Source organism: Chinchilla lanigera, unplaced genomic scaffold (assembly GCF_000276665.1).
Source record: "Chinchilla lanigera isolate Chin_1 unplaced genomic scaffold, ChiLan1.0 scaffold00062, whole genome shotgun sequence".
NCBI lineage: Eukaryota > Metazoa > Chordata > Mammalia > Rodentia > Chinchillidae > Chinchilla > Chinchilla lanigera.
The window spans coordinates 14,635,208-14,648,287 of record NW_004955463.1 but is presented as its reverse complement, the minus strand read 5'-3'; the positions used below and the strand labels follow the sequence as shown (position 1 = coordinate 14,648,287).

Below are 13,080 nucleotides of genomic sequence, written 5' to 3'. Positions count from 1 at the left end.
AGCCCGCCGCGGAGAGCGCCCCTGCCGCCGTCCGCCCCGCGCGCCGGGCGACTCCGCCACGCGGTGCTCGTCGTCTCCCCAGGCCTTTGGCTAAAACTGACGCGCTGTCCGTGTGGTCCGGAGCTGAGTCCTGACGTAATTACCGCGTCCGCCTCCGCTCCGGCAGGAGATCCAGTCCGCGCGCCTGGAGCGGGGCCTCGGGCCTCCTCGTTCCCCTGAGCGCTTTCCTAAGGTCGCCGCGCCGGCCGGACCGCAGACCCCTGCCTCCCGGGCTCGCCGTCTCCATCCGCGGGCATTGACTTTTAATTCTTTTCAGATCCCGGGGAATGAGCTGTTTCCTCATACTAATTATGGATAGGCAGACACACAACCTAAATAGCCCCATGGAAATGCGCAGTAGGGGAATCACCACACTTAAAATGACAGCTGAGATGGGACTTTACAGATGCCTGGGATTTCAACAGGGCACTAACCCTGAAAAAGAGAACTGCGTGTGTCAAAACAGGCACCAGGAAACACACTTAGCTTGTATCCCATCTGCCAAAGCTAGACTAGCACCACATTAGGCAGGCTAGCCAAAGCTGTTTTCACCTTGCTCACAGCAGTTAGAGCAATTGCAACAAATGCTGAGAACGTGTTCGTGCTGTTTTTTCAGTGAATTTGCAGTACCTTTTATTTCATTCTTCTTTCAGTCTCCTCAGCCCTGCCTATTAGTATCTTTAACAGAACAGATTTTGTACCATTCTTTCTTGTGCGTGTGGCCCTCTCCATAATGGATTTATACGTTCAAAGGGCAGGAAATACGTCCCATGCACAGCATAACATATCACAGTACCTAAGAGAGTACCTGCCAGGTGGTACAGCTTCCACTAATTTATGAAGTTTAGTAAAATATGTCATCTACTTTAAAAACCTGGATTATGTTTAACTCCAGACTTACAGACCTACACAGTCAAGAAAAAATGCAATAACCTGAAAAAGGTCAATCTGTGAACATATATTCAGCCACAATGATATATAATTTATCATTGATTATAACTCCTTTAGTAAATGGCCAGAAAGTCCTTTAACTTTTCTTATTTGTGGTGGCATTCATGTGCATCCTTTGGTAGCTCAGTTGGCCAAGCAGAGGGCTACAGACTCTACAGACTAAAATGCACTCATGACCAGAAATGCTGAGATTTTTCACCACACTCCAGTATAACCTAGGGACAAAACCTAAGTGAAAAGCATACAAAATATGTGGAAAATATTTTAAAGCAAAAGTTCTGATCAGTTTTTTAGACAAACTAATCGAAGATTCAAAGAATTATGTAAGTTCAAAATCAGTGTAAATTCTAGTTACTGCAAATGTTAAGTGATATGCATTACAATAACAAAATTTGAGGCTCTATGAACAGAAAGGCACAGATGTTTTATATAAAGTCATTCAGAGATTTACAGGGAAATAAAGGCCATTCATTTAGGAGAGATCACAATTTTTAATATGTAACTTAAAATAATGTGCTATCTTCAAAGAACTAAAATTTCCATCTTCTTCAAAACAAATTTCTTTTCCTTTAATAACAAAGCCACTGTGCATATTTGGCAAGCTTAAGATTTTATCTAAAATCATGTTTTTTAAATCATAAGTTTATGAATAATTGAGTAGGAAGTCACTGGGGGACAACAAAAGAGAATTTCAAGTACTTCATTTATTGTAAATGTTATATATGCAAACCAAAAAAATTGCTAATGAAATTCAGTTAATAAACCTATTATTAAACTTTATTATGAAAGGTTGTGAAAATTTTTGTTCAAAATTTTATTGACCATACCATTTCATCCATAGTAAAAATTTATTTTTTACATAGCTAAGATAATAATTCACAGACACCACATTAACTTTTGCATTTATCTAAGAAAACCTTTTCTTCCTTCTTTTTTCCAGCCTAATTTCTAGGAAAATATTAGAGTCAAAAAGAGACATGATCCAGCACACCTTAGTAAATGTAAACATTCTCAGAGATTTAATATCAAGCTTCAAAAATTCAGATTTTAGACTTAAAGTGCTCATAAATTTTTAAGTGGTTTTATAATAGCTCAAATGATTCATTACAATTATTCCTTTATTATAGCCATGAGTCAACAGCATATCTGATTAGATCTATTAAATACCTCGTACCTTAAAGCTTATATTTTATTTAAAATAATGCTATTGTAAAAGGATGCCATGCTTTAACATGATGCGTAATAGAAATCTAATATTAAATTAATTTTTCTAAGTCACATAGTGAAGGATCATAAAAATGGAAGCTAGTGAGTGTGTGAATAAACATACACTCCTTTAGCATATTTTGTATTTTCAAAACAATATTATGGCATCTTAATCATGGTTTTTGTGTATTTTCCCAAAAACAGAATATCTGTTTATTCATGTCATGAATGAGAAATAAGATTTTAGTGTACAATGGTTATTAGTCTGTGCAAGATGAAAAATATTAGATATTAATGGCAGGTAATTAGTTTTCAAAGGTATCAGATTATCACATTTGATCACAAACTACATTAATGATAACCAAGGTCAAAAATTCAGGACTACGTTTAAGCACATAATAACAAATCTAACACCAATGCAGTTAATTCGAGAATCACTGCTATAACATGTTCAAAATAACATAATCCATGTTAAGTACGTTAACCTCACAGATGACCAAATAAGACATTTCAATGCTGGAAATGCAGTCAACACTGCCCTCTGTTTGTTTGTTTAGTGGAATTTGTTTCCATTCATAATTGCAATAGGAAGAAAGACTTCTCAAGAAAATACCAGGCGGTAAAACATTCGCTCAGTTCCCTGAAGACATATGCGAGAAGATGTGTATAAAATCAAGTAAGGGAACTATACAAAGGAGGTGCTGGAGCAGGACGAGCAGGAATTAAATTTCCCTGAGATGACACTTTCGGTTGTGGTGGAGGTGGCCTGTGGGGGTGAAAAAAGAGTCAACAGTGTGTATGCTCACTAACTGAAATAATGCTGCATTCATAACATGCTCAACGTAACACCATTCTCAGCCTTTAGGAAAACAGGTAAGCGCACTTTATATTCTGAGATTATGAATGTCAATATGACAGTCAATGGTTAAAGGATTCCAATGAGAATTTAAAATGCAATAATTACCTACCTTACATTGTCACTCCACAATCAATCATGTATGAAGATGCTAGCTTATGTTTTCAAAAAGAGTTAACTCAAGAAATTCTCAAGTCCAATTATGAAAGACAAATGAGGGAGGAATTAAGTGGATGAAGCAATTTCTTGAGTGTTAGAATTTATGGGCAACAAATTATTGCTAAGTGTAAACTAGCCCTATATTTACATACAGAGAGCTAAAATTCCAGCTCCTTAAATGATACCCACTCTGAGAGTTAACCTTGCTACTATAACTGTGCTTAGCCATCTTCACCCTCATTCCTGGGCACCCTTCCTTAATCTGTGTACCAAATCCAATCTTAGTGTCCCTCTAGTCTTACAGCACACTAGAACATCACCTGCTAAATACATGTCCTGCAATTTATAGATTCTTCTCTTCATCCTCAGTTGACTTCAGTGTGTTCATACTGAACAATGAAGACTACATATCAGGACACTCAGTGCTGCAATGCAACTGGAATTGTAAGGGCTTGTTGGGAGGACAAGGGTCAGATGCATTTTATATGATGTAAAATGCAGTAATCAATTTGTTCCTTTCCTGCTGATTGTAAGGCCATTTATAGTCTTTAATTTCAATTCTTGTGTTTTTAAATTGTAGAATTTCCAAAACACACACACACACACAAAATAAATTGTAGAATTTGCATTCTTTTTTAAAAGTCTCTAGTTCTGTCCTGAAATTCTCAAATTTGACTATTAATTCCATGACATAATTATTGTGATTATTTTAAAGTCTATGTCAGGTGACTATTAACTAGATACATTCCGAGCATGTTTTTATGGTCCACTGATTCTTGGTTTTAATAACGTTCTTTTCTTTGGTTTTTCTCCGGTACTGGGAACTGAACTCACGACCTTGTGCTTGCCAGGCAGGCGCTTTGCCGCTGAGCTAAATCCCCAGCCCCTAATGTTCTTTTCTTGCATGCCTGGCTTTTTTGATTGGGGGCCAAATATTAAAAACAAGAACCCAACTTTGGTTATGGTTCACCTTGAACCCTGGGTCCCAAAACGAAGCCTCAGATGTTGGCCAGGGTATGTCCCTCCAGCTAAGACTCCAGTTCTTATCCCCACTACCCCGTGAGTTTATTGAGTGGAGCTCTCTTCCACTTCCTAGCTTCTCATTTATCACCTTCAGAATAAGTAGATATATCCAGAAAAGAAAATGTGGTACTCAAAGCTGGAATTACTTCTCGACTTCCTTCTGCACCAGAACTTTGTCCCCACCAATTTCTCATCTCTGTGGTCTCCTATGCATCAAACTCATGTTTTCTTATACTGCCAGGCTCTTCTGGCTGATCTCGACAGGAAGACTTGTCTGCGCTGTCTTGTTTCCTGTTGGTAGTTACTCTAAAGGTCTTTGCTTCTGAATTGTATACACACCAATTCTTGAGCAATAGTTCATTTTAAGTTTTTCTCAGGCTTCTTTTTAAACAAAATTTCTTTTCAACATTGCACTAAAATGATGAAATTCATATAAAGGTTCTTTCAAAATCTTTCTATAAATTGTGATTTTCTAAACTTGTCCTAAATTAAATTGCCTAAATACTTTGCCTTAAGTTAAATTAAAAATAAAAGAAACTATAAGGCATTAAGGGCTGGGGATTTAGCTCAGTGGCACAGCACCTGCCTGGCAAGCACAAGGTCGTGAGTTCAATTCCCGGTACTGGAAAAAAAAAAAAAAGCCAAAAAAAGAATAAATAAATAAGGCATTAAGCATGGACTTTATTCTAGTCAAGTAATCTAAATAAATTCACTTCAGAGCGGGGGATATAGCTCAGCAGCACAAGTGCCTGCCTGGCAAGCACAAGGTCCTGAGTACAGTTCCTGGTTCAATCAATCAATCAATCAATCAATCAATTCACTTCAGACTTCAATCAATCAATCAATAAATCAATCAATAAATTCACTTCAGACCTTGATGGAAACTGCTGAGGCTGCTTGGCTGCATAGGTTGGTACTGGAAATCTGTTTGCATGTACAGGCTAAAAGGAAAAAAAGAGTGTATTACAATATAACCATAAATATGTTTTATGTATAATGAATATACTTAAATTAACATATTATTTATAATTCTGACATTTTAATATATTTTGCTGTTATGGTTTATGTCTGTGTGTCCCCCCCCAAAGCCTCATGCGGCCATGGGGCAGGCTTTTAGAGTTTGATTATGGGTTTGAGAGCTACACCCACCCTGGGGTGGGTAGTTTACATATGTAAGGGAGAGGAAAAGGGTGCTTGAGGCCATTCCTCCCCCATTCAGCTCTGGCGTGTGCTTGTTGCTTTGCTGTGTTCTGCTGCCCTGAGCTGTAGCTCTCTGCCATGTGCCACTCTGCCTTATAATCTGCCAAGTACGGACTGAAACCTCCACAAACTGTAAGCGAAATAAACCTTTCCTTCCTTAATTTTGGGCGTCAGGTATTTTGTTCCAGCAGCAAGAAAAAAAGTAACCAAGACATTTGCTTAAATAGGCTATCGATGTAGCTTAGGGACAGAATGCTTGCCTAGCATATTCAAGACCCTAGATTTGATCTCTGGCACCACAAAAGTTATCATCAATTTAAAGTAGGCTATTATAACTTTTAACATATCTGATGTAATGCAATGGTAATCAGAAAGTATATCCAGAGAATGTACAAAAACTGAAATAAGAGGGGGCTGGGGATTTAGCTCAGTGGCAAAAGCGCCTGCCTGGCAAGCGCAAGGTCGTGAGTTCGGTTCCCGGTACCGAGAAAAACCAAAAAAAAACTGAAATAAGAATCAAAATATGTTACAAGTCTTAACAAATTTAGGAATACTGAAATCTTATTGGGGTCAGGGATATAGCTCATTGACACAGTGCTTGCCTGGCAAGTGTAAGGTCCTGAGATTGACTCCAGGCACTCAAAAAAGAAAAAGAAAAAAAGAAATCTTATCAAGAATCTTGACCACAATGGTATAAATATAAATCAATGCAAAAGGAAAAAAAAGTTCACAAATGCATGCAATTTAAATAGTAGTTCACAAATGTATGCAAATTAAACAATATGCTTCTGAACAACCACTGAGTGAAGAACAAATCAAAAAGGATATATGTATACACATATCTTGAGACAAACAAAAACAAAAACACAAAATAACAAAAAGTATTGGGTTCCAGAAAGGGTGTTCTAAGAAAGAGATACTTATAGCCCATTTACAGTAATAAATACTTATGCTTAAAAAGAAGAAAAATATTGGATACTCTAATGTTTTACCTCAAAAGCCAGGAAAATAAGAAAAACTAAGCCAAAGTTAGCAGAAAGAAGCAAGTAATGAAGATCCAAGAAACAATAAATGAAAAATTAAAAAACAAATCAAAGAAAATTAGAGCTGGGCTTTTTTTTAAAAAAAAGGGTAAATATTATCACACAGACTGAGAAAAAAGAAAGACAAGTAAGCTCAGAAATGAAATAAAGATATTACAATTGCTAGTTCAATGTTAGAAAAGGTCATAAGGGACTATTCTGAACAAGTATAGGCAACACACTGGAAACAGAAAAGAAGGATAAATTCCTAGAATCATATAACTAACTATCAAGACTGAATCATGAAGAAATAGATGATCTGAACAGACCAATAACAAGTAAGGAGATTTGAAATCAGCAACGTAAAATCTTCCATCAAGAAAGAATTCTCAAGACTTAGGAGCTTTAAAGTTGATTTCTAGCAAACCCTTCAAAACGAGCTAATAGCAAGTTTCTCAAACTTTTAAAAATTGATGAAAATACTTTCAGACTCACTTAATGAGGTCAGTACAGTATTACTCTGGTACCAAAGACAGATACGGACACTGTAAGAAAGGAAAATTAGAGGCCCTTATCCTTGATTAACAGTAGAGAGATATCTCACCATGAACAAGTAAGTGAGACATCCTTGAGCTTGTAAGGATGGCTGAATATACACAAATCAATAAATGTCATATACCATATTAACAGAATATGGACAACAATCATATGACCACCTCAAAGAGATACTTAAAAAGCAAAATGAACTGGCAAATTTCAACATATTTTCATAATAATAACTCTCAACAAGCAGATTTGGAAGGAATGAACTTAAATAATAAACAGTATCCAAAAAACAAAGTAGTAAAACTGTCTATTTGTAGATGACATGTTTTTAAATTCAGAAAACTCTGAAGATTCTACCAAAATATCTGATAGAAATAAATAATTCAGAAAAGCTGTGAGACAAAAATCAACATTAAAATCATTAACATTTTTATACACGAATAACTTTCTGAAAAAATATTTTAAACACAATTTATTCAGAATAACATCCAAAATAAAATACTTGAAGCCACTTTGAAGATATCAATATGTAATACAACCACCATTGTTAATTCCCTACCACTTTGTTTGTAACTCTGTATTGTCTGTATTGTGCTTGGGATATGTTGTAAAATGTTGTATGTCTGTTAATGTTTCCCTCCTTTTATCCTTAAAATTAAAAAAAAAAAAAAAAACAAAATAAAATACTTGAGATGAATTTCACCAAAAAGGAAAAAGATCTGTACAGTGAAAACTACAAAACATTGATGAAAAAAAATTGAAGAAGATGCAAATAAATGTGAAAAAATCCCATGTTCATGAATTGGAAGAATTAACAGTAGGTGCATGGGTTTACTTAAACTCCTATTACTAGAATTTTGATAGGGATTGAAATGAATCTGCAGACTGCTTTGGAAGTATGAGCATCTTAACAATATTAATCCTACAGTAGTCAGAAACAGAGAAGCCAAGTGAGCCACTCGCTTCTCCTCCATTCAGCTGTAAACACCACCTTCATGATTACCCACAATTGCACTGTCCTAAAAGAGGTACAAAATACAGTAACCAAAGCTTAGGAGGTCCCAGTGTCTGAGGCAGCAGACCACTGACACCAGTGAGGAAGCAGTAGGAGGTACCTAGAATCACAGATGCCTGACTCTTTAAATCCTGGAAGCCTGAGTTAACCGAGGGCCCTCTTTTTCCTTTTCTCTTCTGCCTGTTCCTGCCTCTACCATTCCATGATCTTCAATAAACATAGCTACTTACTACATATTACAAGGTGTACGCTTGGCAAATCTACCCTTGTGATACATATTACTTCAGGCCCACTCAACTGGAACACAACTGGTGAGGCAATCAGGCCTTTGAGGAGCTCAGTACCAGGTCTTGGTAACATGCCCTAGGGAAGCCAGGTTTTGAACACAGAAAGACAGCAAGCAGAGGGAAAAAACTACTGATAGCCTCCTTCCCAGGTCACTTCCCAGTCTTGGTTTCAAGGCAAAGCATTCTTAAAGTCCTGATCCTCTGAGCCAGGGACCTTACTGGTATTCCTTTAACTCAAGGACCACCTACAATACCCTCAAATTATTTTTAAAAAGTACCTATAGTTCACATTAATTCTATGTAACCCCTTCTTTTTTTTCTAGTGCGAGAGGTTGAACTCAGAGCCTGGTGCACGTTAGGCAAGCACTCCATCACCAAGCAACAACCCAGTTCTTTTTAAAATTTTCCAACATGCAATACTTTAACATAGTAAAGAAAATAATTTTTCATTTTAAGCTTATGATTTCTGTAGGAGGACTTACTGGAGAAATACGTCAAGGAGCACTCACCAGCTGTCTAGGAGCACCCACTGGCTGTCTAGGAGCACCCATCGGCTGTCGAGGAGCATTCACAGGCTGTCTAGGAGCACCTACCGGCTGTCGAGGAGCATTCATTGGCTGTCTAGAAACACTTGCTTGACTTTTGCCATCTGACCTGAAAGATACATAATTACTTTTGAGCTAAAGTAAGATTAAAACACTTCCAAATTACAGATCACATATATCTTTCCTTTTCCTAATATAAAATAATAATGGTAGTGAAAATGCCTACCAGGAAAGCTGAAGTCTTCAGGCATTTTTAACAGCTTCCACACACGATTAATTCTTACTATACTAAAAAGTATTATTAACCACATTTTATAGCTAAATAGCTGAAAAATCTATGAAATTATGTAATTTGATCAATTAGGCCCACATACCCTAATTCTTCTTCTCAAATCTTCTATAATCACAGAAGAGTTAAAAAAATATTTTTAGACTACGCATACATTATCTGAAGTAATCACTAAAAAATTAGGAGTACAAGGGTATAAAATAGGTTGCTTAGAAAGACATCAGCTGAATGGTAGACACTGAGGTGCCAGCATCATCTAGGGAAAGATTTGGCACTGTCTGCATAAACTGGTCAGTCAGAACTGTGACAGGAAGTAAGAGAAAGAAAGGGTAGGATGATGAATTTGTTTAGAAAATACTAAAGATTAAAGCAAACATCAAGATACTCTAGAAAATTATTATGTAAAGAGGTGACAAGCAGCAATGAAGCAAAGATGAGCAATCAAAATTAGTGAGGGGTATTTGGAAGTCATGATCACAATAACTAATCATTAAATAATTACAATGAACCCACAGAGTGTTGTGGGCTTTATTTGCTAGTATTTCCTCATTTAATCCTTTTCTTTAATGTTTCAAAAACACTGTGAGAAAGGTAATATTAACATTCCCATTTTATAGAAAATAAGCTAAGGCTCAGAGAGCTTTATAGTTGCGCTCATAATTCTGCCAAAGAAGAAACCTAAAACTTAAACCCAGATCTGATTACAAGCTCCATGCTAGTAGATACTACATTTGGATGCCAACACATTAGAAGTGATTACTGACAGAGTTTTATGAGAGCCCAACACAGACTAGCAACGTCAGGTGTCAGAATTATGACATGCTTAATATTTTTCTACTAAAATTTATTTTTTTAAAGTTTGTTTTCAAAACTGAAATTAAAGTCTTCCTCTGTGAGAACTGAAACATGCAATAAACACACAGAAGAAAAATTTTCAACATTTGCAGGTTTTATTTTTATCCCATATTTTAATCTCTAATTAGGAAGCAGATATCACATCCTGCAATTCTACTTACCCACTCTCACAAATCAGTGATAAGCAAAAGGAGCTGAAAGAGCACTGTCCACAGCATACAGCACAATCCTCGCCACCCTTTAAACCCATTACTATCACAGCGAAAGAACAGAGAGATGGCTTAGAACCCGACTTTTAAAAGACTTACAACACCTATGATAGGACTATCATCATCAATAATTGCTTCATATTACTTAATAGAAATTAAAAAGCCAAAATCTAAGTACTCATGTGTTTGTGATCTCTTCTTTCTGAAGAAGGTTTTCCGTAGTTCATTTCTCTTGAAGAAAAAAGTAGCAAATACAATAAGCGGAACAACCAAGCAGAAGAACACCAGAAGTCCATCCCTTAACGCAGTGCTCTTTTCTAGAGAGAGGAAATGTATTTTAATGGCCATTAAACTAGATGTTAAGTCATCCTACCCAGAACATATTAGGTGGTTACCAAATCAATGTTTTACATTAAACTTGAGACATTTCTAGGTAAATGGATGCACCTTGAGACCATACTCTCTTAAGTGAAATAAACTGGACACACATGTAAATATCACATGGTTTCTCTGGTGTGAGAAACTGAAAGTGTAAATAAGGACCAAAATGTATAATAGATAATGTGAAATAGGAAGAAATGTTCAAATGGGAGGGCAACTAGGCAGGTGGTGAAGGGGAAAGTAAGGAAATGAAAAGAAGAAACAGAAAAAGAAGGAAAAAGTAGAAACAAAGTTTCTGTAAATGAAGGGAAGAGGGGTAAAAGGGAGCAGAGGATAATGGGAAAAAAGAAGCAAGATATACATGTACAGGTACAAATTCCCTATGATGAATGTGATCACTATGTATATCTAAAATGTACCAATAAAATTAATTAATTTAAAAAATCAAATTGATATCAACTGAACAGACTAAGAAGTCTCACTCATACTCCATCCCTGTTCACTTCATTTCTGTCTTCCCAAATGTAACCATTTTTATTCATTTCCTAAACTGACAGTGTATTTTTTCACATACATAAAGCAAGGCCAAAATGCTTTTATTTTTAACCCTTTCTTACACACAAGGTAGCATACAATAAACACTGTTCAGTAAATCACTTTTCTCATTTATCTATATACCATTCCAAAACATACATAAAGAGCCTCCTCATTTTCTACACACAATTCCGTGAGGATGTTCTACTCATAGACTCTTTCATTTTTCCAATCTTTTGCTATTGCAAAAAAAGTTACAATGTCACATTATATAGATTCAGGAATAACTATGAATTAATTTCCCAACAGCTGACTTGCTCTATCAAAGGGCAAATGCAATTACCTTTTAAAAGGTATTATCAAACTTCCTTCATACTAATGGTTACAATTTAGTAACCCACAAATAGTATTACTACATTCCTCATAACCTCCCCAACAGAGCCAAAATTCTGGACTTTTGCCAACCTGGTTGTTGAAAAATTGTATCTCATACAAGTTTAAATTACATTTCTTTTTTATATTGAGTTGTGCACTTTTTGTGTTTAAAGGAACATTGTTATTTCTTTTTTGACTATTTTCCTATATTTTGAATTATTTTTCCCTTTTTAATTTCTAAAAGCTCTTTATATATATTAAAGAAATCAAGCTCGGCATGGTGGCACATGCCTGTAATCCCAGCACTTGAGAGGCTGAGGCAGGAGGATTGTTGCAAGTTCGAGACCAGCTGGCTACAAAATGGCTCAAGGCCAGTCTGAACTTCATAGCAAGACCCTGTCTCAAAAAGACAAAAAAAGAAAAAAGAAATCAGCTTTGTCAGAGATATAAAATGGAAATATTTTCCCCATTTTGTCATTTGTCTATGGTATAATGCTTTTCTCTAGTGTAAAAGTTTATTATTTTTGTATAGTTTAATTTCTTTTTCATGGGTTATGGAATTTGAACTTTATTATAGCTTTTTAAAAAATCATTAACTATCCAGGTACGGTGGCATATGCCTGTAATCCCAGCATTCTGGAACCCTGAAGCAGGAGGAACACAAGTGTGATCCCAGCCTGCACAATTTAGTGACTTAGCAGGACACTGTTTCAAGTTCAGTACAAAGGCCCCAGGTTCAATTCCCAGTTCTACACATATAAAAATAATCATTAATTAGGGCTGAGTATATAGCTCAGTGGTAAAGTCCTCAACTATAATGCACAAGCCCTGGGTTTAATCCCCTGCATTGAAAAAAGTTCATTAATTAACAATTTGTTCTGTGTTCTTTAAAGAAAGAATACAGTAGATGTGAAAAGGAATGGTAAACTCTGAAATTTTTCCTCATGATTCTGTAAAAGTACCAGAAAATTCTGTAAAAAGTTACATAAAACCAAACCTAGAAACATTCATCCCACTTAAAAATCTAAATATAAAAAAAAAACATAGCAAGCTTGATATGTCACTTTATATTTAGTAATGATTACACAAAGTTTAAATGAAGGATACAACACTGTCAATATTATGTTGAAATTGACACCTTTATATTGTTCGGTATCAATCATTTGGAATTCTCATCAATAATCATACGAAGTATTATACCCTCAATCTAGTAATTCCATTACTTGCAATTTATTCAACTAAAAAAATGCATATGCCTTAAGATATATACTACAAATGATAATAGAGCATATCAAAAGCTTAGAAAGAACCTAAATGTCAAATAATCAGAAATAGCTAAAACAAGGTACAGCATACTTAAACATGGTCCACTTAAATCCATAATGCTGCTTTCATATCTAGCCAAGATGAAACTAGAACTAGATTTATCCATTAACCCAAATGGCTCAAACAACCAGACAAAATACATGAAACAACAGTTTTCAAGATATTAGGCACCAGACAATGAATAATAATGATCCCTAAGAGAGAAACTTTACAACTGCCCCAATTTACTACCTAGAGAAAGTTAACAGAGCATAGAAGGCTG

General features: G+C 35.8%; 1 protein-coding gene across 1 annotated transcript in view; it reads right to left on the bottom strand.

The window, feature by feature from the left end:
• Window positions 1–1,789: 1,789 nt before the first annotated feature.
• The window catches only part of Adam9 (ADAM metallopeptidase domain 9), a 101,074-nt gene continuing 89,783 nt past the window's right edge, over window positions 1,790–13,080 (bottom strand). Inside the window, exons 19-22 of the mRNA XM_005398463.2 lie at window positions 10,381–10,519; window positions 8,814–8,958; window positions 5,108–5,175; window positions 1,790–2,962 (exon numbers count right to left, since the gene is read on the bottom strand). Coding sequence (XP_005398520.1) covers window positions 2,869–2,962; window positions 5,108–5,175; window positions 8,814–8,958; window positions 10,381–10,519 — 446 coding nt within the window. The 3' untranslated portion in view covers window positions 1,790–2,868. The remainder of the gene's footprint in view (window positions 2,963–5,107; window positions 5,176–8,813; window positions 8,959–10,380; window positions 10,520–13,080) is intronic.